The sequence below is a fragment of the Heterodontus francisci genome, chromosome 2, assembly GCF_036365525.1.
Source record: "Heterodontus francisci isolate sHetFra1 chromosome 2, sHetFra1.hap1, whole genome shotgun sequence".
Lineage (NCBI taxonomy): Eukaryota > Metazoa > Chordata > Chondrichthyes > Heterodontiformes > Heterodontidae > Heterodontus > Heterodontus francisci.
In genome coordinates, this window is record NC_090372.1 from 24466181 (window position 1) to 24493734 (window position 27554).

General features: G+C 41.5%; 1 protein-coding gene across 8 annotated transcripts in view; it reads right to left on the minus strand.

Annotated features, from left to right (window-relative positions):
* The window catches only part of LOC137383106 (solute carrier family 12 member 7-like), a 238156-nt gene that overhangs the window by 106162 nt on the left and 104440 nt on the right, over window positions 1-27554 (minus strand). Inside the window, exons 1-2 of one of the 8 annotated variants that reach the window (XM_068055655.1) lie at window positions 13532-13643; window positions 12208-12352 (exon numbers count right to left, since the gene is read on the minus strand). The exons of 3 other annotated variants lie outside the window; for them this stretch is intronic. In XM_068055655.1, coding sequence (XP_067911756.1) covers window positions 12208-12247 — 40 coding nt within the window. In that variant the 5' untranslated portion in view covers window positions 12248-12352; window positions 13532-13643. Of the gene's footprint in view, window positions 1-7101; window positions 7188-12207; window positions 12491-12941; window positions 12957-13531; window positions 13644-27554 lie in introns of those variants that run through there. 4 more of the 8 variants (XM_068055656.1, XM_068055653.1, XM_068055654.1 and 1 more) reach the window with 4 other exon arrangements.

A 27554-nucleotide genomic window follows, 5' to 3' on the forward strand; every position in this document is an offset into this window, starting at 1 on the left:
CCAGTATACTCTCCATCGCTACATCAAGCGTGCAGGTTATGCAAGCAAAAACAATGACTGGTATGTCACTACATCAGTTTTCAATATAGTGATGAGAAAGTAAGTCAATAAATTAGTCTTCTCATTTAAGGCTTTTTACAAAAATGCACATTTGTTGTTGTTTTGATTGCGGGTTAAATTTTTAATGCCTTTATCTTTCCAAAATTTGCTCACTGGCCCCCTATAGAGGATAAAAATTGTAATGTTCCCCAACACCCCCCCCATGTGAAGAGGTTGGACAACCCTGAATTATAACATAGAACATAGAAAAATACAGCACAGAACAGGCCCTTCGGCCCACGATGTTGTGCCGATCCTTTGTCCTCTGTCAAGGACAATTTAATCTATACCCCATCATTCTCCTTTATCCATATACCTATCTAAAAGCCGTTTGAAAGTCCCTAAAGTTTCTGACTCAACAACTTCCCCAGGCAAGGCATTCCATGCCCCGACCACTCTCTGGGTAAAGAACCTTCCCCTGACATCCCCCTTATATCTCCCACCCTTCACTTTAAATTTATGACCCCTTGTAACGCTTTGCTCCACCCGGGGAAAAAGTTTCTGACTGTCTACCCTATCTATTCCCCTGATCATCTTATAAACCTCTATCATGTCACCCCTCATCCTTCTCCGTTCTAATGAGAAGAGGCCTAGAATGTTCAGCCTTTCCTCGTAAGACTTATTCTCCATTCCAGGCAACATCCTGGTAAATCTCCTCTGCACCCTCTCCAAGGCTTCCACATCCTTCCTAAAATGAGGCGACCAGAACTGCACACAGTACTCCAAATGAGGCCTTACCAAGGTCCTGTACAGCTGCATCATCACCTCACGGCTCTTAAATTCAATCCCTCTGCTAACATGATTAGTTTGCTTGCTGTCCCTAAACGAATACAATGGTTTTATTTTCAAATCTGGTCATCTTAAATCAAGACTGAATTAAATATAGAAGTAATAAAAACAGAAAATGCTAGAAATACTCGGTGGGTCTAGCAGCATCAGCAGAGAAAATACAAAATTAATATTTCAGGTCCGTGACCTTTCAACAGAACTGGAAAAAGTTAAAGATTTAACTCTTGCCTTCCACCTTTTGTCATTTAACCTCTCCTGCCTTCCACCCAAACAGTCTCCTTTTTGTTCTTTTCTCCCCTCCCTCCTTTCCTCGCATCTGTATTTGCTTAAAACCTGCTATATCTCTAACTTTGTCCAGTTCTGACGAAAGGTCATCGACCTGACACATGAACTCTGTTTCCCTCTCTACAGATGCTGCCTGATCTAAACATTTCCAACATTTTCTGTTTTTAACTCAGATTTCCAGCATCCACAGTATTTTGCTTTTTTATAATAGAACTACCTTGAAATACCAGGAAAAACAGGCATTAGTTAGAATTTCAACCTAGTTGAAGGGCACATGCACCCTGGAGTGCCAATAAAAGGAGGAATAATTCGGCTAAACAGATCTGGCTATATTCGATGCAAAGTGATCCATTGCAAAATATCCCAGCACTAGAACCCTAAGCCTTCATGCACATAATAGTAAATAAGCACTTTATGAGTAACAATTACTGCACTGGTAGCACATCTGTTATTTAATAAACCATAGTTAATATTAAATTTTAGATCAAGTCAGTTTTCTAAAATAGATAATCCAATGTAGACATATAACTGCATGAGAAATGCTAATGGTTCATTCCTGGGCTGTGACATAATCCTTCTCTCATAGACCTAAAGTGCTGGAGTTCCAACTAAACCTCTCCGCCTCTCTTTCCTTCTTTAAGTCGCTCTAACTAAACCTTTGGTAATCTACTCTAATATCTCATGGCTCAGTGTCAAAATTTGCTCAATAACACTCCTGTGAATGCTTTACTACATTAAAAAAAGGTATTATATAAATACTTGTCGTCGTTGTTGCATTCCAGTTTGATCAACACTTCAGATTACATTAAGATGCAACAATGAAATTATGTTCTCCCCTCCAGGGGGTGGGACAAGTTGGGGTATGATTTCCCAGGAATAACTAGCCAGAACCCCACCCATTCTGGAGAGCCTAGATAGCATCAGCAGGTTACATTATCATGGCAGGGGAAAACAATACATCAGACCCAAGCACGATCAGACCCCTCTGCAACTTTCCCAAACCTTTAGCAGGTGGGCCAACGGGCAGGACCCCACTTGATGTCATAATCAAGATCAGCTAACTCAGCAAAGACAAGGCACTGAACCTGCATTGTGTGGCTTAATACCACACTAGGCTGCGATTTAACAACTCTGTAGCTGGCAGAAGGGGGAAGAGGGGCGGGGAAGAAGGGGGAAGTGAAAGAGCATACAGCAAATTTGTACTTTTGGAAATCATTTTCTTTGAGCAAATAACTACGATCAAAAATAGGTCATACAATGCTTATTAGAAAGGGAACATAAAAGAAGATAGAAAGAAGTACATGAAGAGTCATTAGCCAAATTTCAATGCAGCAAATTTGATCGATGTAGCAAATGGCATTAAAAGTGGGTCGCAACAGAACTTAAATGGACTTTACTGGTATCTGGGTACCAGTAATTGAAGTTACCTAGGTGATGGCTGCACTGCTCTTTAACATGACACCTTGCTACCTATAACTGAAGCTACTCAGGAAACAGGCTACGGCTTATTAGCAATAATGTATTAGAAGATATTTTAGCAACCCTACATTTGCTATCAGTCACTTACCAGCTTACCTTAGTCATTAGTTACTGATGGAAAGTTTTGCCTCCAACTGCAAAACATCCAGCATTTACCTTTTTCTTTCCATCTCTACTTTTCTCCAATAATTATTCTGCAATCCATTTTATATAATAAAACACAATAGGAGGCCAATCTCAAAAGAGCTATCCAGTTAGTTAAAGTTTCAGAACAATGCATGTCATGAAACTTTTAAAGAGTTATTGGTTACAATAGGTTTGAGGAGGCACAACTTGGACCCATGTGAACTTGTTAGTGTTACTCGCAATTTCAACTCCCATGCTCAGCAACAGGAAATGGCTGGATTTTAACAATGCCATCAAACATGCCACCCACCAAGTACATTAAGGCTATGTGTAATTAAGAAAAATGTTGCAACGCTTAATTCACACATTTACATTGAGCATGCTAAAAAGAAAAATGTCCAAAACATTTGCTAATTTATGCGAGTCCCTCCCTGATGGGTCAGTGTGTCATCACAACTTGTGATTCTGGTACTGAGCCACACAATCCAGCAAACTTCAAGCATCAACATTTGATTCTATTTCAATGCTCTTCTGGGTCGGCTTCCTAGAAACATAGAAAATAGGAGCAGGAGTAGGCCATTTGGCCCTTCGAGCCTGCTCCACCATTCAGTATGATCATGGCTGATCATCCAACTCAGTAGCCTGTTCTGGTTTTCGCCCCATACCCTTTGATCCGTTTAGACCCAAAAGCTATATCTAACTCCTTTTTGATAATGTACAATGTTTTGGCCTCAACTGCTTTCTGTGGTAGCGAATTCCACAGGCTCACCACTCTCTGGGAGAAGAAATTTCTCCTCATCTGAGTCCTGAAAGGCTTACCCCGTATCCTTAGACTATGACCCCTGGTTCTGGACTTACCCACCATCGGGAACATCCTTCCTACATCTACCCTATCAAGTCCTGTTAGAATTTTATAGGTTTCTATGAGATCCCCCCTCACTCTTCTGAACCCCAGCGAATATAATCCTAACCAACTCAATCTCTCCTCATATGTCAGTCCCGACATCCCAGGAATCAGTCTGGTAAACCTTCGCTGCACTCCCTTTATAGCAAGAGCATCCTTCTTCAGATAAGGAGACCAAAACTGCATGCAATATTCCAGGTGTGGCCTCACCAAGGCCCTGTATAATTGCAGCAGGACATCCCTGCTTCTGTACTTGAATCCTCTTGCTATGAAGGCCAACATACCATTTGCCTTTTTTACCGCCTGTTGCACCTGCATGCTTACCTTCAGCGACCGGTGTACAAGAACACCCAGGTCTCGCTGCATATTCCCCTCTCTCAATTTATAGCCAGATAATAATCTGCCTTAATATAAAAGCAAAATCCTGCGGATGCTGGAAATCTGAAACAAAAACAAGAAATGCTGGAATCACTCAGCAGGTCTGGCAGCATCTGTGGAAAGAGAAGCAGAGTTAACGTTTCGGGTCAGTGACCCTTCTTCGGAACTGACAAATATTAGAAAAGTCACAGATTATAAACAAGTGAGGTGGGGGTTGGGCAAGAGATAACAAAGGAGAAGGTGCAGATTGGACCAGGCCACATAGCTGACCAAAAGGTCACGGAGCAAAGTCCAATCTGCACCTTCTCCTTTGTTATCTCTTGCCCAACCCCCACCTCACTTGTTTATAATCTGTGACTTTTCTAATATTTGTCAGTTCCGAAGAAGGGTCACTGACCCGAAACGTTAACTCTGCTTCTCTTTCCACAGATGCTGCCAGACCTGCTGAGTGATTCCAGCATTTCTTGTTTTTGTTGTAATAATCTGCCTTCCTGTTTTTGCTGCCAAAGTGGATAACCTCACATTTATCCACATTATACTGCATCTGCCATGCATTAGCCCACTCACTCAACTTGTCCAAATCACCCTGAAGTCTCTTTGCATCCTCCTCACAACTCACCCTCCCACCCAGTTTTGTGTCATCTGCATATTTGGAGATATTACATTTAGTTCCCTCATCTAAATCATTAATGTATATTGTGAATAACTGGGTCCTAGCACCAATCCCTGCAGTACCCCACTAGTCACTGCCTGCCATTCGGAAAAAGACCCATTTATCCCTACTCTTTGCTTCCTGTCTGCCAACCAATTTTCTATCCATCTCAATACACTACCCCCAATCCCATGTGCTTTAATTTTACATGCTAATCTCTTATGTGGGACTTTGTCGAAAGCCTTCTGAAAGTCCAAATAAACCTCATCCACTGGCTCCCCCTCATCAACTCTACTAGTTACATCCTCGAAGAATTCTAGTAGATTTGTCAAGCATGATTTCCCTTTCATAAATCCATGCTGACTCTGTCCGATTCTACCACTGTTCTAGAAGTGGTCTGCTATAAAATCTTTGATAATGGACTCTAGAATTTTCCCCACTACCGACGTCAGGCTGACTGGTCTATAATTCCCTGCTTTCTCTCTACCTCCCTTTTTAAATAGTGGGGTTACATTAGCTACGTTTTCCTACCTTGCACCCTCTGTAAACTTGAGTTCATCCAAGTCTGCTGTCCATATCCATTCGCAGCAAGTCCCGTTGATTGATCACCCCTGCACTCGCTGACCGACACTGGCTCCAATTTTCATTGCTCCAACATTGGCAGTCATGCCTTCAGCTGCCTAGGCTTTGTGCTCTGCAATTCCCTTCTTAAACCACTCCACCTCTCTATCCCTCTGCCTACAGCCTACTTCTTTGACCAAGCTGGTCCTAATATCTCCTTACGTGACTATCAAATTTTGTCCGACAACACTCTTGTAAAATGCCGTGGGACATTCTGCTACGTCAAATGTCCTACATAAATGCAAATCTTTTGACAATTACACCTCACGATAATGATACTGAGCCTTTGAGGCTAGAAGACTCCCAGCTTCAATGTTTGGTCCCCACTGAGTTATCAGATTTCAAAACAAGGAGAGAGGCACCATAGCAATCCTGAGTTTCCTCGGGGAAGGAAAGGAAATTCAGCTGTGTTAGTCTCTTGCTGCCATCCAGTAATGACTGCCAGGGGAAAATTAACACACGTGCAGTTGCTGAGTGAAGGTGGGCCTCAGCTGCCACTCTCAGTGGCAAGGCCCACTGGGATTCACTGTTCAAACTCAAACAGCCACCCAAGGTGAGGTACTGAATGGTTGCCAATATCCATGCAAGCAACACCTCCCATAGCACAAGGCAAGTTGAGAGAAGGGAAGAGAAGAATATGAACAAGAGCTACTGCATCTAGTTTCAAATCTGAATCTCGGTACATTATTGGAATTTTTGTTTTGAGTTAATGAACAGCACTCCCACATACTTTGTTTCTAGGTTCGTTTTCAAACTATTAAAATTACCGCAGGATGTCAACAACTTGCTAACACGCACAGTGACCTTGGGTAATGCCTGTGTTGAAATGGCACGCTGTTCCAGTTGGGTAATAATGCTGCTTCCTTTTAAGCAACCGTCATATTGTAATAATTGTAATTCAGAGACAGGACAGCATTTTAACCGATCTGTAGGACTTTGCTTTGTCACAGTACTGGGATTGCTGACCATCACCAGTTAGATCTTTACCCACCAGGTCAGTTATACAATGGAAGCACACAGCAAATTGGGAAGGGAAAAAAAAGTCAAATGTAATCACCATAAAGCATAGAAGTACTTTGTGTGCAGTATAGAATCAACACCACCACTCAGTGTATTTGACTAACTGCTAACAGTTACCTAAAAATGCCATATTTGTTTGGTGCAAAACTGAGGAGTTAAAAACAAATCTTTTGGACACAAGAAGCCACTGCAAATATAAAATTTTCTCCACAGATTCAACTGAATCCTCACACTACAATAGACTTAATCTGTTCGTCTGTTGTACAAAACCTATGCTACTGCCAGTGGTTTACCATCAAAGCTCACATGCAACTAGCTGGAATGCAGCAATTTTACTGGAGTTTGGAAGGTGAGACCCATTAAGTGCAAGTCATTCCACCCATGGCTTTAGCCAACCAATCAAGTTTACTAAAGCAAAATACAGTGGATGCAGGAAATAAAAACAGAAAATGCTACAAATACTCAGCAGGTCTGGCAGCATTTGTGGAGGGGGAAAAAGAGATTTAACATTTGAGGTTGATGCCTTTTCATCGAAACTGATGAAAGGTCAATCTGAAACATCAGCTCTATTTCTCCTTCCACAGATGTACTCAAGCTTACTTTTGCATTGTGGCCACATATTGAGAGTTTGTAATACTTGCACAGGTCAGTGTACTGAGAAAGCAGCATTACACTATACACCACACAACATAGAATAGAACAGCTCATTACCCTGTTCAGGTGGATGTAAAAGATTCTATGGCATTACCTGGATTAGAGCAGCGGGGTTCTGCTGGTATCCTGGTCAACATTCATCCCTCGACCATCACCAGCAAACTAGATCAACAGATTGGTCATGGGACTTTTGTGCACAAATTGGCTACTGTGTTTCCTACAAAACAATGACTACACTTCAAAAATAAATCATTGGCTATGAAGTGCTTTGGGATTTCCTGAGGATATGAAAGGAAAGCAGAACTTGCATTCACATAAGGCCTATCAATTTACACTTATCTGTCTACTGACTGGACAATTGCACTTCATTGCAGCTCATTATCACTGAGGAACATGGAGAACAAAATAAACACAAGGTAGCAAGATTAAGAGGTTTCAATTCTATTAGCTTCATTCCTTCTCATTCCAGTCTCCACCCCCAATAAAAACAGCATCTAATCTCCTCTCCTCTTATTTAAAGGTTTAAAGTTAGTAGTATAGTTTCTCCTGCAACAAGAAGAAAAAACACAAAAAAAAATTAACGCATACAGCATCGAGACCTTCAAGGTCAACTACAGGAAGCCCATTTTGCTGGGAGTGAAGAAGTCCACAGTCAACTGTATGTGGCCTATGCTCCCAGTTGCAGAGGTGAAAAGAACACAGGAGGGTACACGAGAGGAAGGACATTTATAAGTTTTGAGCAAGAATGGAGGAATAAAGCAGCAGGCTCAGATTATTCATAACTAAGATTTAAAGCCCATTATCCACTTCAAACCTTAAAAGATATTTTTCTACTGGATTTTCACCTCCACTCTCCTGAAGGCACCATATCTTTTTTTTTTATATATATATATATATATATAGTGGCGCAGTGGTTAACACCGCAGCCTCACAGCTCCAGGGACCCGGGTTCGATTCCGGGTACTGCCTGTGTGGAGTTTGCAAGTTCTCCCTGTGTCTGCGTGGGATGATAGGTAAATTGGCCATTATAAATTGTCACGAGTATCGGTAGATGGTAGGGAAATATAGGGACAGGTGGGGATGTTTGGTAGGAATATGGGATTAGTGTAGGATTAGTATAAATGGGTGGTTGATGGTCGGCACAGACTCGGTGGGCCGAAGGGCCTGTTTCAGTGCTGTATCTCTAATCTAATCTAAAAAATTCTTGCCAATATGTCTTTTAACGGTGCTGGGTAGCTTCCAGGTACCTGCCAAGAGTGGTGATTCTTCTTCTGTGAGCCTCAACGTGACTTTTAGCAGGCTACTCCACTGTTGAAGGAACAGCCAAACCTGAATCTGTTCTTATCTGATGTGCACACACTTTCCAACAGATACAGGAAACCTGTCTGACATTTCCCCCTCTCCTCTCCCTTAGTTCACAGTTAGTTTCTGGCAAATTTAGCACATGATCCAGTGCAGTATCAACACAACCCATTAGCAGTTGAGGTCAAACATGTGACCCCATAACTTTGGGTCACATCGATTTTTTTTTCTGATCTCTACAAGCTCTGCTTGTTGAATTCATGCTTAGTTAAGCTGGAAACACGAGTGACCAGTTAGCGAAATCATTTGCAATTAAAAACAAAGCCTGAGATTTAAGTTACAGCACTGGCACATTATAAAAAGATTCCTTTACGAATTACTACATTCGCCACCTCTTCTTTCTCCAAAGGGAATTGCAAACCTGAAAGGGTGACTGTTGTACAATAACAATCTTAAGACTCAAGTGCTCTTGCCAGAGTCAGAAACCTGTGGATTCAAGTCCCACTCCAGAGACTTGAACACATAATTTAGGCAGCCTCTCCAGTGCAGCACTAAGGGAGCACCACACAGTCAGAAGTGCCGTCTTTCGGATGAAATATTAAACTGAGGCCCTTCCTGCCCTCTTGGGTAGGCATAAAGGATCCCACAGCATTATTTGAAGAGGAGTAGGAGAGTTTTCCCTGTTGTCCAGGCTAATATTTATTCTTCAACTAATGTTACCAAAACAGATTAGAATATTAGAACATTACAGCGCAGTACAGGCCCTTCGGCCCTCGATGTTGCGCCGACCTGTGAAACCATCTGACCTACACTATTCCATTTTCATCCATATGTCTATCCAATGACCACTTAAATGCCCTTAAAGTTGGCGAGTCTACTACTGTTGCAGGCAAGGCGTTCCACGCCCCCACTACTCTGAGTAAAGAAACTACCTCTAACATCTGTCCTATATCTATCACCCCTCAACTTAAAGCTATGTCCCCTCGTGTTTGCCATCACCATCCGAGGAAAAAGACTCTCACTATCCACCCTATCTAACCCTCTGATTATCTTATATGTCTCTATTAAGTCACCTCTCCTCCTCCTTCTCTCTAACGAAAACAACCTCAAGTCCCTCAGCCTTTCCTCGTAAGACCTTCCCTCCATACCAGGCAACATCCAAGTAAATCTCCTCTGCATCCTTTCCAAAGCTTCCACATCCTTCCTATAATGCGGTGACCAGAACTGCACGCAATACTCCAGGTGCGGCCTCACCAGAGTTTTGTACAGCTGCAGCATGACCTCGTGGCTCCGAAACTCGATCCCCCTACTAATAAAAGCTAACACACCATATGCCTTCTTAACAGCCCTATTAACCTGGGTAGCAACTTTCAGGGATTTATGTACCTGGACACCAAGATCTCTCTGCTCATCTACACTACCAAGAATCTTCCCATTAGCCCAGTACTCTGCATTCCTGTTACTCCTTCCAAAGTGAATCACCTCACACTTTTCCGCATTAAACTCCATTTGCCATCTCTCAGCCCAGCTCTGCAGCCTATCTATGTCCCTCTGTAACCTACAACATCCTTCGGCACTATCCACAACTCCACCGACCTTCGTGTCATCCGCAAATTTACTAACCCACCCTTCTGCACCCTCATCCAGGTCATTTATAAAATTGACAAACAGCAGTGTCCCCAAAACAGATCCTTGAGGTACACCACTAGTAACTAAACTCCAGGATGAACATTTGCCATCAACCACCACCCTCTGTCTTCTTTCAGCTAGCCAATTTCTGATCCAAAGCTCTAACTCACCTTCAACCCCATACTTCCGTATTTTCTGCAATAGCCTACCGTGGGGAACCTTATCAAACGCCTTACTGAAATCCATATACACCCCATCCACTGCTTTACCTTCATCCACCTGTTTGGTCACATTCTCGAAAAACTCAATAAGGTTTGTGATATCTGATCATTATTACATTGCTGTTTGTGGGGCCTCGCTGTGCGTTATACTTTCTGCATTAAAGCAGTGCCTACGTTTCAAAAAGTACTTAATTGGTTGTAAAGCACTTTGGGATGTCCTGAGGTCATGAGCAGCATATATAAATGCAACTTCTTTCTATATAAAGATGTGGTGTCAAACAGGCCATCACTTCACTAATGTTATTTGTAAAATGTGGTTTGCTATCGAACTATGTAAATACAATTTTATTAAATCTCTAAGCTGCCTTTGCAATACCATCTCATTACATTGAAAAATGAAACTCCCAGGAAACGCACAGGGTGGGACAAAAGGAGCATCACTGTACTTTGATCTACCCCCATGCATCTCAATGAGAAAGTGACTATCTGGAGTCTTCAGAAACAATGTCCAAAAGTCTCTTGCTAGTTTAACCAACAACTGCCACCACTTAATTTTGATAGCTTCATCTTGAATCCATTTGCATCGATCTGCAGTTTTTGGGACCACCATCTCCCCTGACCTCAAATGAAATCCTACATCTCTGCCATTGTTAAAGCTACTTCAGAAAGGCTTAATTTCTTCTGGTCAACTTTTAACTTCTCAACAGCTCCTAGTAGAGCCCAAATATGCCAAGGACCTAAACACTGTCCCACATATCCAGATGTATTTTTTAAGCATCTCCCCAGACAGGACAGAGGAAAAAGCTAGTTATCCAGTAGCCTTCAAATATTCCTCTGTCACAACTTCTCTTGTCTATCATTATATTTTAAAATCACTATCTACTATAGTTTGTGAAACAGTTTCCACTGACACTAAGATCAGTAACAAGAGACAGATTTATGATAATTGGCAAAAAATCTGGGGTGGGGGGGGGGCAGGAGAAAGAGGGAAATTAGTCTTTTTTTTAAATGCAACAAGTTGTTACAAATTGGGAATACATTGCCTGGAAGGGTGGTGGAAGCAGATTCAGTAGTAACTTTCATTGGATATGTACTTGAAGGGGAAACATTAGCAGGGCTGTGGAGAGCTGAAGAACAGGACTGATCGGATAGTTCTTTCAAAGGGCACAGACACCATGGGCTAAATGGCCTTGTTCTGTGCCGTATGATTCTATGGGCTGAACCATCCGCTCACCCATTTGAAGGAATCGAAATGCCATAAACAAACTGTTCTGCCTTCACAATTCTCTCGTGAATGAGCATCAAGACTAACCACACTTCAATTCCTTCTGGACCAGGATCTTCAGACCAAGAAACTTCACTTCCTCACTTTTCCCCCTTCTCTTACAACCTTCAAGCTTTTAAAAACAAAACTTGGTGTCAACTAATCACTATATATTGACTGACATTTGTCAGCTTTGGTTTTGTCCTGGGCTTTAGCTCTCCACTTGGATTTCAATAAAAAAAAAGGATTTGACAATAATCCAAGAAACTCATTAAATTGTTATAAAAATGTTTTAACAGGTAGACAGTAGAACCATTAGCCAACTTCAAACAGCAGTATGCTGAAATTTAACTACAGATCTTTAAGGTTTTTATCTGCTAAATTATGGCAAGTGGAAGGAGAATAGCTGGTGTTTAATCCCTTTATAGAACTGAATTACACATTATCCACTCTCAACTTGCTTCTCGTCAACCAGCAGAAAGATGAAGTCAAAATCAGACAGTCTCCTGAAACGTCAGCAGATGCACAAATAAATAAAAGCAGTTCAACACTTAGAGTGTGCAGCTCAGGGCTACATAGGGCGAGAGGCTTGCCACACCAGCTCACAAAGGCTTGGTGTGAAATTGCATTTTTGTCGCAGCAAGTTGATTTTAACCTTGCGAGTTCTGCGCTCCAAAATAAAAACGAACAATCTGGGGTTAGGAGTGAGAACAAAATAGGCACATAAAGAAAGAAAAGAAATAATGCAGTCAGCAGCTGCACCATTCTGTAGTCTCGCACTCACCCAAGCTGGAACAACCTTCCCCATCATCCTGCTCATTCATGTCGCGGGTCTATTGTTCCTCCTCAATGTGCCGTGGAAAAGCAGAGAGAGGTGACAAGTGCCTGCCCGTCTCCGGGGGAGCAGGACCTCGTGTCTAATCCACTACCTTTGGGTGAAGAGCAGTGAAGGGAGTCATCCAGGGAGTACGCAGTTTATACCCAGAGTGTGCAGCAAAGCTGCAGTGCAGCACTGGTTACATTCTCTGACAGAAATAAGCTTTGGGACTTCATCGAGCGATATAATATAACCTACAAACCAAGGTAATTTGGGCGGGGGGGGGGGGGGGGGGGGTGGAAAGAGAGAATAATTCAAGGGAGAAGTAATATTTAGAAAGCAAGAGAATTCTACTGTATCTTAACACATGCGTATGTCACTGCTCTATAATTACATTTTATATCCCTACGGGGTTAAGCAATAATCTTACCACTGACGTATTATAGAACTGCAGTTCTGGGTTAGAAGATTAGACTACATTTAAAATGTTAAGAGGATGAAGTGAGGATAAGAGATCGACTTGTTGGGTTATATTTTTTTTTTAAAGAACACCAATGAGGCTTTTCAGACAAAACGAGAAACCGATAGTTCGTTATCGTTTGGTTTAAAATTCATTTCAGGGGTTTACATTAAAATAAGCAGCCGAAACAATGTTAATTTTGAACGAGAGTATTTTAAAAGCACAGTGGGCAATCTCTTACCGTCTTGTCCAAACACAATGAGCCTGCGAGCACTGTACTCAAGGGTTGAGAGCTCATGGAAGGGATTGCCTTTATGAACAATGGGTTATGTTGCTATTCAGTTCCACTTCAATTCTCTGATACATGTACCTGTGATAAGTTGTACTCCTTTAGCTGGACCGCGAGGCATGATCAATTGATTCAGATTGAATCAAGCAAAGCTTGGTGTCAACATTTACTTCGTTGTTGTTTGCAGGCTCTTGGTGTGTGCAACATAACTAACTGAGTGTGAAGCACTTTGGGGCTGAGAATGTGAATGACGCTATATAAATGCAAGTTCTTAATTGTTCACCACTGACATTAACAACGCTAATCCGCTACATCACTCTATGGGAACTTTTTTTTTAATCGCTGAACATATACTTATCAAGATGTCACAGCAATTTGAAAGTTTGAATAAAATCCTGATCATTGTTGTACTGGAGATGAAGGTGAAAGCTATTAGCCTTCGCAACCAATGGATTGAGAAGAGGCAAATAGAATTATACCTGTCATTGCCCAACTGCAGGGAGATACAGCACTGACAGCCTGACTGCCAGAGTTATACTTACACTAATCCTAGGGCAATTTCTGCGTTGCAAAGATCAAGAAATAGACCACGAGCTCAAAATCTTGACTTCAAAAAGGGTCGATCAGTTTTAACATATAACCATTCAGTTGAAGTGTTTCAGTAGAAGGAGCATCTCTTTCAGGAAATGTTTAAAGAGGAAAAAATATTGATGGGCACATAGCACGATTACCCAAATCACATTGCATCATTCATATGAAATAACGTCAATGAAAAAGGTAATTTTTTCACACTTCCCACGTAAAGTTTGCTAAACATTTCAGCATGTATTCCTTCGATGCTACCTCCGTTGCTGAATTCTCATCTGTTTTGTCGGTTACTTCATTCCTTGAGAGGGTGCAGAGGAGATTTTCCAGAATGGTTCCCAGGATGAGGGATTTTAGCTACAAGGTGAGGTTGGAGAAACAGTGGATGTTCTCCTTGGAGCAAAAGGGAGGTTGACGGGAGATTTGGTCGAAGTGTACAAGATTATGACAGGTTTAGATAAGGTAGCGCAAGGGGAGAGGCAACTGTGCAACAGCCCCGACAACCAATTTTATCTGTAGCACCTGTGAAAGAGTCTGTCACTCTAGAATTGGCCTTTATAGCCACTCCAGGCACTGCTTCACAAACCACTGACCACCTCCAGGTGCTTACCCATTGTCTCTCGAGACAAGGAGGCCAAAGAAGATGATAAGGTAGACAAAGAAAACCTGTTTCCATTAGCTGATAGGGTACAGGAACTCAGGGTTTTGGGCAACAGATACAGGGATGTGAGGAATAATTTTTATTTACACAGAGTAAAAATGACCTGGAACCCATTGCTTAGGAGGGTGGTGGAAGAGGATCAAATGATTGCAAAAGGAAATTGGATGGGGACTTGAGGGAAACAGGAATACAGCAGGGGAATGGGACTGATAGATTGCTCTACAGAGTCGACATGGACTCAATGGGCCTAATGAACTTTTTCTGTGCCATAATGGCTCATGTCCAATTACATCTTGAGCATTGTTGATCAAATGATGTTTTTAAATCAAGCCATGTTCATATTTCCCCACAAAGGTGCAGCCTGAAATAATTTAAGCATCCCCAACAGCATCAATAGCTTCCCACTGATGTAAGCCGGGCTCCTACAGTTGCAAACCCCAGTAGCAGCCAAGATGTTTGAGTGCAGGAGCGGAGGCATCCACACGCACACTCACTACACAATGACACAGCCAAACAGCAGACTGTGAAGAAGTCAAATATTCTGCTTCAGTGACCCCAAGATATCGGAAACATTTTGCGTACTTTGCATGTTATTTTCTGTGGTCTGGTCAGTCATGGCTTAGTTTGTAGCACTTACTTTGGAGCTAGTAGGTTGTAGGTTGAAGTCCCACACCAAAGACCTGATCACAAAATCCATGCTGGCACTCCAGTGTAATACTGAGGGAGCTTTGCATTGTTGGAGGTGCCATCTTTTGGCTAAAAATTAAGCTGAGGCCCCATCTGCTCTCAGGTGGTTGTAAAAGATCCCATGGCATTATTTAAAGCAGAGCAGTGTTGTTCTTCCCAGTGTCCCTTGTCCCTCAACCTACATCATTGAAACAGATGCTCTGGTCATTTATCACACTGCTGTTTGTGGCATCTGTGTACACAAACTGGCTGCTACTTTTCCTACATTTCACAAGGACTTCAGCGACTGTAAAGCAATTTCAGATATCCTGGAGGTGGTAAAAGGAGATAATGTATATATGGAAGTCAATTTCAACATTTAAAAAAAAACACTTCAAATGGACAAACTCTCCTCCCATATACCAGCAAAAACTGGAGATGAGCCCAACACCCAAGTTGCTGAAGCCAATTCTACTGAGCAAACAACTGCAAAAATAAAACCTGCCCCACAAGGTTGATCTTTAAATTAATTTCTTGTGTCATGTAGCCAAACACTTCAGAACACTTGTGGTGATTACAACAGTAATAAAAAGGTATGTACATGAAACATGTCTCCACTTGTCTACATCATCACCTGCAGAATCAAGAAATTCAATGAAAACATCAATGGCACCCCCTGTGAACAAATTGAAGGCTTGGACAACAAACAAGCATTTATTTGGTGAATGGTGTTTTATGCCCTTCTCAAGCAGGCACATTGCCAGAGAAATGGGTGATGGGAGAACTTAAACCAGTGTGTATCGAGTTATGTGATATAAATTGGAAAACTGGATGAATATGGATGTTCTTCACCCCACCCAAAGTAGTTTCTCTTTTCCATATTATTAAAACAATCAAAAGCAGGATGAACAAACTCTCATACAGTCATGGCATTCTACCCAGTTTCCTGTTACTGACCTGATCCTACGGAGCCCTGACAATCACACACAGGACCTGCCTAATGCAAATTCTATGCCTGGCAGTCCTGTTACCAACCACCTTGGTTGATTAACAACTGGCATATAAGGGTTTGGCCTTTGAGATTTTAGTCACAATACATACCTCTTATGCAAGTTTATTTGATCTTGATGTTACTGTAGATAACCTGAACCAATCTTGCCTCAGGCCAGTACAAACTGCCACTCAAGTTTGTCACTGTTGCAATACAGCAATCCTACTGTAGTGTTGACCTCAACCTTCCCTTTATTTATATTCTGCTTTACTATTTTCCTTCTTGTATATTGCAACTACTGCGAGCAATTCAAAAACAAAAAGGTTTAAAGAAAACAAATATTTTTTCTTTAATCTTTGGTTTCAAACAAGGATTTACTACAATTACTTTTGTCCATTTGTTCATGATTACAAAAGAACCCCTTTCTTAGTTTAACAGCACCACTGCATGCTATAGGAAGGAGCCACTCCCGACCTCCATACAGTTTCAACAATCTCCCAAATCAACAAACAATGGTGATCAGTGAAATGTGGCGCAAGGAACTACTTCACTATTGAATGGCTAAAATATCACTGAATGAATGGAACCAAAAACTGGTTTAAGACAATAAAGACTGTAGCTTTTAATTGTTTACTGTGGAAGCTGTTGAAAAAGTTTTTTTTGATAAATTCTACAGTGCAAAGAAGACCATGCACTAAATACAGAATGTAATGAGTTCTTTATGTTGTCTTGTGCGACATCGAGAGATATGTGGAGTCCGGTTCGTTGAAGATCTCGAACAGGTATATTAATAGCTAAACTAGTATGTACAGTACTGAGCAAACTATTTACAGAACCTTTCTCTAGATGTTACCGTTTCAGAGTGCCTCTGGCTTGTAGTCACATGACTGCATTCTGGTACTTGGCTCAGTAGCATACTGAGATCTTAAAAGGACATCACTCTTAAGGTGATCATACAACAAAGAACATGGCCCAAATGAACACAAACACAGTAAAGTGGGCCCAACAGAGTTAAACATCACACATTTATAAAATGGTATCAGTATCAACTACCAGTAAGGCTGTAATTCAATCCTTGGAGTCAAATTACTATTATGAGCTGTCCTCCTTGCCTAGATTGTCTTTCGAATCCCTCATTCAGGTAACTGCTTTGTAATTAATCTCAGCTATCCATTATTATTCACTAATTAAATACGGAGAACAGCTATAAATTAATCACAGATCCCTAGGACAGTCGACACATCCCTATCAATTGAAAATTAATAGCTTGACTGTAGTGTGATTTTCACATTTGAAAGAGAAGCATTTCCTTGTTTCTATAGTTCAGCATAATTGAAGCTAAAGTCCAAGTATTGTCCTGGTACAAACTGTTAAGCCAAGGCTACTGCTGCAATGCATTTGAGTGTCCAAAACATGTGTCACAATGTGTGCAGTGAAAAATGCAGATAATCCCTGCCTTGTGACCATGAAGTAGCAGCAATGGGAGAAAGGAAGGGGAAATGTTTCACCACCTACTTATACCAAACTTTGATTTTTGACAAAATTTTTCACTGATTGATGAGAATTGCGATATAAGCAACTTTCAAATCAATAGAAAATGACTGGAAGACAATACATCCATCACAGTTGGCACCAGAGCATGCCCTGCGATGGTTGATATTGGCAAGAGAAATCAAACTGCATTTTTGGTTTTGCTATAACAAAACCTTTGTTTGACTGCAAAAGCACAGCAAAACATCAACAGAACTGCACAACTTTCTCAAATAAATTGAAATTTCTGAAGTAATAAATTGCTTCAGGTTTGTCTCAGGGATTATACTGCTGATGTACACTGTCCATTCTTGAACATCTCCCCCTCCTCTACTGAAAGTGTTGACTCTCACTAGGATTTAATTTCAGACATTACCTTCCTCACGACTCAACCACTTTACATGTGCAAGCCCATACAGGGAGGTTAGCTGATTACCACAGATTCTTTCTCATCCCAACACCTGTGTGAACACCCTTCTAGCCAGGATTGCTGCATCACAATCAGAAGAGGGAAACGTGATTGATTTGTCCCTCTTTACCCAAGGACTTTGTTGAGGCTAATTGTACAGGCTTTGCAGCACCAAGATCCAACAGCAAATGGAAACTGGGGTCTTCCTGATCTTTATGGCTCAGGTACCTCGCTACCAGTTCAACAACAAACAAAGAACAAAGAACAGTACAGCACAGGAACAGGCCATTCGACCCTCCAAGCCCGCGCCGATCTTGATGCCTGCCGAAACAAACACCTTCTGCACTTCCAGGGCCCATATCCCTCTATTCCCTTCCTATTCATGTATTTGTCAAGATGTCTCTTAAACGTCGCTATCGTATCTGCTTCCACCACCTCCCCTGGCAGCAAGTTCCAGGCACTCACCATCCTCTGTGTAAAGAACTTGCCTCGCACATCCCCTCTAAACTTTGCCCCTCGCACCTTAAACCTAAGTCCCCTAGTAACTGACTCTTCCACCCTGGGAAAAAGCTTCTGACTATCCACTCCCAAACAGCTCCCCAACAACCTGAAATGAACCCACAGATTAAAAACAGATCTCCTATGGTGATCAAAAAGAAAGCAATTACTTTTTAAATAATCAATCTGCCTGCAATTTTAAACTTCCCCTCCCCCACTCACCCTCCAAGACATTTTCTGGCACTCTATTGTCTCTCCACTGCCCCACCAAACTCAGGACAACATTTGTAGAGACAATATTTGTGCTGCAAAAATGACAACTAAAATTTGGCTGCAACCAGTTACAAAATCAAGTACAATAGCTGTGGAAAATCCAAGTGATATCCATCTGTCAATACAAGGCTTTATTTTCTGGATGTGTATTCTTAGTATAAGATCAAATGTTCTTTCAAAATGTATTAAATTCTGCCCTTTCACTTTTGTAACATATAGTCCTTTAATAGGACAATAATTGCAAGTTTATCTGTCAGACCAACAGAAAATACCAATTGTTGACCAAATCCTTAGTCAATCTCCAATTTAAATCAACCAGTCTTTCCAAATCCTCGTGATCTAGTACAGGTGAAATATTGATTAATGCTACTAAAACACGTCATTTATTTCACAGCTGTTTGTGAAACCTTGCTGTTTGCAAATTGGCTGCTGCATTTGCCTACATAACAGTAACCATACTTTAAAAGTAAGGCATTGTTTAGGAAGCGTCCCAAGCATCTAACATCTAAACATCTTGCAAATGTTTATGGTGAGTAAAGAACGGAGTGAAAACTGAAATTCTGTATTCAGCCACCGATCAACTAGAAAGAAGAGATGTAACTTGCATTTATGTAGCAGCTGTCACATCCCAATTGCTTCACAGCCAATGAATTGCCTTGTTTTGAAGTGCAGTCCTGATTATATCAGCAAATATGTCAGCCAATATGCACACGGCAAGGTCCTGCTGTTATGAAAGTGCCCGTGTTTTGTTAAATATATTTTTTAAGGATTCATTTTTGAAAGATGGAAGAAATGTTAAACTTTGGGGTTTTCAAAGGGGGTCATGTAAAGGCCACATGACTTTGAAAAAAAAGAAAGAGTCCCTGGAAATGTTTTTTTTTAAAAGGAGCCCTATGAGGAAAACAAGCCTTTCCAGGAAACCACCTGACTTCCAACTCAATAAACAGAGAACTTTGGACACCTGGAGAAGTTGTTTACAAAGAAGTGACAGGTCAAGATGGATGGAGGGAAAAAGGTTCTTGGTTTCACTTTTGAATTGATTTGAGTTGGGGTTGAACTGTATAAAAAGGAAGCGAACTTCCAAGGAGAGAAGAGAATTCCCAAGGAAGGAGAGAAGACCACAACTCAGCTCAGCTTTCCAGCACCTCTCTAAAAGACCCCGAGAAGTCCACTGTGTCAACTCATCTCCTGTCTTTGAAGTAAAGCCTTCTAAATTAATTCTCAGTGCCACCTGAAAAGAACTGTTCTAAAAGATCTCAGTGACCTGTTAATTGTACTCAAAGGCCAGATTGTATGCCAGTTTTGGAACACAACCTCTCATTTGCTGTTTCTTCAAGAGTGAGCAAGTATTCAGCCCAAGTGTTTTTTTTATCTGTAATAAAGCTTTAAAAACAAATATCCCTTTATTTTCTGGTTAAACGGTGCGTGTGTGTGTGTGAGAGAGAGAGGGGGAGAGGGGGAGAGGGGAAGAGAGGGGGAGAGAGGGGGAGAGAGGGAGGGAGAGAGGGAGGGAGAGAGGGAGGGAGAGAGGGAGGGAGAGAGGGAGAGAGAAGTTCACCTTGGGTAACGACAGACATTAATTTGTAATGCGTTAACTGTATTCCAATAGGATTAAAAACTCCGCTTCATCACCAAATTGTGTAGTACATTCTGATATGCTTCAAAAAAATTAAATTGACCCGCTTATAGTATTAAAGTGCACACAGGAGATCTTAGTAATCCATGGCAAAAAAAATTGAAATTAAAGGGAAGCAAATGATTAACTTCCTTGACATTGCTTTTTAATTTTGAAAATAACTGCAATTTTCTTATCATAATCAGAGAAATGACAGAACAGGAAGTGATTGAACCATTGAATCTATATTAGTGCTAACTGCAACTGGAGATATCGACTCATCATATTTCACTGCCCTTTTCCTGCATCTTTTTACATTCTTCTTATCAAATACTTACCCACTTTCCCTTGAAATGATAGAAACATAGAACATTTAGCACAGAGACCACCATTTGGCCCATCATGTCAGTGCCAGCTGAAAGAGCGCTATCCAGCCTAATCCCACTTTCCAGCTTTTGGTCAGTAGCCCTGTAGGTTACAGCACTTCAAGTGTATATTGAAGTACTTTTTAAATTGTGATGAGGGTTTTTGTCTCTACCACCTTTCAGGCAGTGAGTTCTAGATCCCCACCACCCTCTGGGTAAAAATATTTCTCAACTGCCTTTTAATCCTTCTGCCAATTACTTTAAATCTATGCCCCCTGAATATTGACTGCTCTGCAAAGTGAAATAGGTCTTTGTTTTTCACTCTAACTCAGCCCATCAATTTTGTACACCAAATAAAAATTTCTCCTCGGCCTCCTCTGTTTGAAAGAAAACAACCCCAGCCTGTCCAACCTTTCCTCATAGTTAATATCTCCAGTTCTGGCAACGTCCTCATAAATCTCTTTAGTGCGATCATATGCTTCCTGGAATGCAGTGACCAGAACTGCATGTATTATTCTAGCTGTAGCCTAACTCATATTTTCTACAGTTCTAGCACAACCTCTCTGCTCTTCTATTTTATGTCTCAGCTAATAAAAGGAAAGTATCCTGTATGCCGTCTTGACCACCTTATCAGCCTGTCCTGCTCACCTTCAGGGATCTGTGGATATGCCCTCCTAGGTCCCTCTGCACTTCTCGTCATCTTACTTTTTATTGTGTATTCCTTTTCCTTATTTGCCCTCCCCAAATGCATTACCTCACACTTCTCTGGATTGAACTCCATTTGCCACTTTTCTGCCCACCTGAAAAAGTCCATTGATAACATTCCAGTCACAAAAACATCAAATTGACCATTACCCTTTGCTTCCTGCCACAGAGTCAGTTTCGGATCCATTTGCCCTTCGATCTGATGGGCTTTTACTTTTCTGACCAGTCTGCCATGTGGGAGCTTGTGAAAAGCCTTTTTAAAAACCACACTCACTCATCGAACCTCCTTGTTACCTTCTCAAAAAATTCAAATTTAGTTAGAAGACAACATCTTCTTTTGGCAAATTCATGCCAACTATCCTTGGTTAATTCATGCCTTTCTCAGTAACTATTTTGCCCCTCAGCACTTTTTCCAATAATTTGCCCAAGTTTAGGTTGACTGGCTTGTAATTACGTGATCTATCCCTTCTTCTCTTACAGAATAGCCAGATGAAAGCATTCCATGTGCTAATAATTCTGTGTACAAATTCTATTATTTTATTTATTTAGAGATACAGCACTGAAACAGGCCCTTCGACCCACCGAGTCTGTGCCGACCAACAACCACCCATTTATACTAACCCTGCACTAATCCCATATTCCCTACCACCTACCTACACCAGGGGCAATTTACAATGGCCAATTTACCTATCAAACTGCAAGTCTTTGGCTGTGGGAGGAAACCGGAGCACCCGGCGAAAACCCAAGCGATCACAGGGAGAACGGGCGGCACAGTGGTTAGCACCGCAGCCTCACAGCTCTAGGGACCCGGGTTCAATTCTGGGTACTGCCTGTTCGGAGTTTGCAAGTTCTCCTTGTGTTTGCGTGGGTTTTCTCCGGGTGCTCCGGTTTCCTCCCACATGCCAAAGACTTGCAGGTTGATAGGTAAATTGGCCATTATAAATTGCCCCTAGTATAGGTAGATGGTAGGGAAATATAGGGACAGGTGGGAATGTGATAGGAATATGGGATTAATGTAGGATTAGTATAAATGGGTGGTTGATGGTCGGCACAGACTCGGTGGGCCGAAGGGCCTGTTTCAGTGCTGTATCTCTAAACAAACAAACAAACAAACAAACTTGCAAAATCCTCACAGGCAGTACCCAGAATTGAACCCGGGTCCCTGGAGCTGTGAGGCTGCAGTGCTAACCACTGCACCACTGTGTTCCCCCCTTTATACTAATGATATTCCCGAGTTTGTGCATCATCATTCAGTTTTCCAATCCATGGAAATAATCCTTATTATTCCTTTTCATTTACATGGACCTTCCATAGATCATTATATAATATCCAATTCGCGATACCGCTACAGAAGCTGAATATTTTGATCAACTGTAATAACATGAACATTGACCAACAGGAATACAATCCCCAGGCTCATCTTTTTCTTTCATTCTTTTCATGGGATGAGCATCACTGGCAAGACCAGCATTTGTTGAGCATCACTGGCAAGACCAGCATTTGTTGCCCATCCCCAATTGCCTTTGAGAAAGTGGTGGTGATCTGCCTTCTTTAACCGCTACAGTCCATCTGGTGTAGATACACCCACAATGTTGTTGCAAGGAAATTCCAGGTTTTGACCCAGGAGCAGTGAACGAATGACAATATAGTCCCAAGACAAGATGGTGTGTGACTGAGGGGAACTTGCAGGTGGGGTTCCCATGCATTGTGGCCCTTGTTCTTCTAGGTGGTAGAGGTCATTGGTTTGGAAGATACTGTCAATCAAGGCTTGGCGAATTGCTGCAGTGCATCTTGTCGATGGTATTCACTGCTGCCACTGTGCACTGGTGGTGGAGCGGGTGCCAATCAAGCGAGCTTTGTCCTGGATGGCATTGAGCCTGAGTGTTGTTGGAGCGACACTCATCTAGGCAAGTGGAGAGTATCCCATCACACTCCTGACTGGTGCCTTGCAGATGTTGGACAGGCTTTGGGGAGGTCAGTTACACGCTGCAGAATTCCCAGCCTCTGACCTGCTCTTGTAGCCACAGTCTTAATATGGCTGGTCCAGTTAAGTGTCTGGTCAACGTGACCCCCAGGATGTTGTTGGTGGAGGATATTCCAATATTCTAATGGAACAGGAGGCATTTCTTGGGATTGCCTACCATTGATCAGACAGCAGGTATTTCACTTGTTTAGCATCATCATGAATACATTAGTATTGCCCGGAGTAGAGATTAAAAAAACACATACCCCAGTATTAAAGCTAGTTTATTTGAATATTAATTTTTGATCGTATTTCCACTTATGTCCTTGTTGTACCTTACTGTATATGTGATGATCTGGTCCAGAGAAAATCAGTTATGTTGCAAACATACAACTAAAAATGATCCACTTTCCCAAAACCAATACTGGCATTCATTAACCCAAATAAACTCATACAACAAGGAACATTCCAATTTGGGATGAAGGTTGGGCAGCGGGGGCATAGTTCTGATCAGGTCTCTGCAGTGTGCAGCTGGTGACACATCAGGTTATGAATAATGTTTGCCGCTAGATTATTTGGAAATAACAGAACTTCTGCTAGCTGTAAGGGCCCTATATGAAATGAATTTGGGGATTCTCGACCTATATATTAGAGTGCAAGCCTACACAGCAGGAAAGTACTAATTATTTAGCACCAATTGATAGTGTTTTTCAGAGAGGCTACTTGAGATTGTGGTTAAAGTATAATCAGGGAGCAGTTATTTAGAGCACTAATTTTTATCACTCAATTGGGCTAATGACAAAGTGCAAATTGAATTTTTTATGGATAAAATGAGTAAAAGTTAAGCAAATTGGTAAAATGGCTCATCTCTTCCCCACTGAATGAAGGGAGGAATGTAAGTACCTTGCCTAACTCTGGACTACAAAGAAACAGCACCTGTTAAAAGCTGAACAGATCATACTCAAGACTAGTTTCTGAAGCATACAGATGAAAGAACAGTGGAGATGCTCCCTTCCATGGTCCCCATTCACTCTGCAAGATACCTGGTCTCCACCTAACACCTCATACATTAGTTGCTAACAACCTAGGCTACAGTACCTGCTTACCTTTTTAAAAAATAGGTCCATGCAAATCTTTGCACTCCAGGTAACCAGCACAAAATCCACTGGCACCCAAAATTGACAGCTCTCCAACAGTGCTGAGCCTTTGAACGAGTCTGTGCCTAACTGGAAACCCCATGAGACCACAGCGCTCAATATTTTTCTGTTTAAACAGGTAAGAATAAAATAAAGGGAAGTTGCAGTTCCTGAGAACTCTTGGCAGCTCTTTGTTTTGTAAGAGAAGGGGAAACTTTCACAAAGTTGCAAATAAGGCCTTGTTCCACAGACTTAAACTTTTCAATTTGCAGTAATTTTGTTTCAAGACATTCAAAAAGGCAACAGGTTAGCATGGCCAACATGTTAATTATTTCACCCTCCTACCTGCACTTCGTTTTATGCTCTACTGGCACAATAATAATAAATCAGCAGGCGGGCAAATGCCTTACCTGGAAGCAAGGTTATGTCATGTACAAGCAGCTAGCAGCTCTATAAATGATTGCACATTGTGTACATATTTTAAGGGTCCAAAGTCTTCAGGAACCATGTTCCTGGTTTCAAGTACAAGTCTTCATATAAAACACTGCAAACCCTGTATCAGCAAAATTAATGCCATTCAACACACACACACACACAAAGAAGGGAGGGCACTTCCCAAAATCATTTCTTTACACAAGAATAGTTTTGTTCAAACAAGCTCAGCAATCCATTTGAGCAACCTGCCCAAGATCCTGCCGGCAGACAGATTTATCACCGCTACTATATTTTATACACATGCATATATATCAAGCTACATCTACTTTGCAATAAGCTTGATCAACAGGCAGAAAGTTAGCCATTTGTTGGAAGCTACTTCACAATGAGAGGAGTGTTGCCCCTTGTGAAATATAGAATTTCACCAGGTTAAGGTGGAGCTGTGTCCAAGGTTGCAATGTTTAATTGTTGGAAAGAGGGGTTCAAGCAATCATTAAATAGTTTAGTAAGGGGAAGTTTGAACCTTGGCATGTGCATGTTGGTTTGAAGGCAGTTTACAAATGTAGGTCAAAAATCGATCTAAAGTATTGCTTTGGTTCTGCAACAGCACAACTCTTGTTTGTAGCATGACATCTGGAGAGATTTATAATGTACTATAATGCAAGTGCAGGTACATGGATTGGGAGAGAGTAGGAGACAGGGGAGGAGAAATGATCCAGTTAAATACTAAAACTGGGATCAGTTTAGAACATTGTTAAATAAAACAAAAGTTTTTGAATACTAAATGGTATTAAAGGCCCCATGAAGTGATCTTGAATGCCACTCAGTTCTCATTAAAAGAAAACCTACTGAAAAGCACAAGTTAGAGCCAACTCCCTCGTGGGAACACCATCACAAGATGCAGCAGCTCAAGGCAGCAGTCCACCACATTCTCAGGGCAAGTAGGAAATAACTGCCTACTTTGCCCACATCCAAAAAAAAAAATCTAAGCAGAAAAGATTTGTTTGTTTGAAATACCACATCACTTTCACATGTTCGGAATTGAAGCAGAATCACTGTATAGGGAAGGAAGGGAGAAGTCAGACTAAATGAATTCCTCCTTTCCCATCTTTATACATGTATCTCAGCATGTTTACAGTAGTCACTCGATAGCAATAGTACAGATTTGAGAGTTTGGTTTTCTTGTTAAAATTGCAGGACTTGTGCTGCAGGCATTTTAAAAATGCAGAGGAGGAAGAACAAGTGCCAGGCAGTCTCAGAATCTATCATACAACTCACGTGCCTGAATCATGGGTGTCATTTATGGCACAGGAGGTGGCCATTCGGCCCATCGCATCCATGCCAGTTCTCTACAGAGAGATCCATTCAGTCCCACTCCCCCACTCAATCCCCATAGCCCTGCAAAATTATTTCCTTCAAGTGACCAATTTCCTTTTGAAGTCATTGATTGCCTCTGCTTCCACCACCCTTGTGGGCAGTGAGTTCCAGGTCATTACCACCCACTGTATAAAAATGTTCTTCCTCATATTCCCCTGCATCGCTTCTCCAAAACCTTCAATTTGTGTCCCCTAGACCTCATACCATTCGTTAATGGGAACTGCTTTTCCTCATCTAACTTATCCAAGCCCGTCATAATCTTGTACACCTCTATTAAATCTCCTCTCAATCTCCTTTGTTCGAAGGAAAACAAACCCAGCTGTTCCAACCTACCTTGCAAATAACTGTTGCAGGCAGTTCACATCATCTTCACTGTTTGCCACACTTCCAAGTTGGTGTCATCGGCAAATTTTGAGATTCTACTCTGTATTCCAAGATCCAATCATAAGATGAAAAATTTTTTTAAAAGCACTGAACCTTGAGGAACACCATTGTCCATCCAGTTTGAAAAACAACCATTTACTACAATTTGCTGTTTTCTGCCCTTAACCCAATTTTTTTTTTTTATTATCCCCTTTTACACTGACCTTCCTATTGCATGAGCCTCAATTTTATTAACCAGCCTTCTATGTGGTACCTCAAACACTTTCTTAAAATCCATACAAACATCCACTGCAGCGCCTTCATCAACCTTCTCTGTTACTTCATCAAAAAAATTCAATTAGGTTCGTCAGCATGATCTACCTTTTACAAACCCATGCTGGCTACCTGTAATTAACTCCAGCCTCTCCAAGTGTCTGTTGATTTCTCCCCTAATTATTGTTTCTAAAACCTTACCCACCACTGACGTTATACTAAATAGCCTATAGTTGCTAGGACTGTCCTTGCACCTTTTCTTGAATAAGGGTGTCGCATTTGCCACGCTCCAATCCACTGACACCTCCCCAGTATGCAGGGAAGATTGGATGATTATTGCAAGCCCTTCTGCTATCTCTATCCCCAATTCCTTGAGCAACCTGGGATACAAACCATCCAGACCAGGTGATTTATCTACCTTAAACATAGCCAGCCTTTTTATGTACATCCCCCACCCCATCCCTCTCAAATTTTACCCTGTTACGGCCAGGTGAGGAGGGGGTCTCAGGCTCCCCTCTCACCCTTCCTCTTATTTGACCGCAACAGGGTTTATTCCTTTTTTTTAAAAAAACAGTGGTTGTGCTCATCACCTCAGTAAGTGTTTTACCATTTTCCTTTAATGTGATTGTGAAAAAACCAGACAGGTTTTCTTGAGTTTAAAGAAGAAAGAAGTAAGTTTATTATACTTAACACTCTAATCCCAATTAAAATTATAAAAAA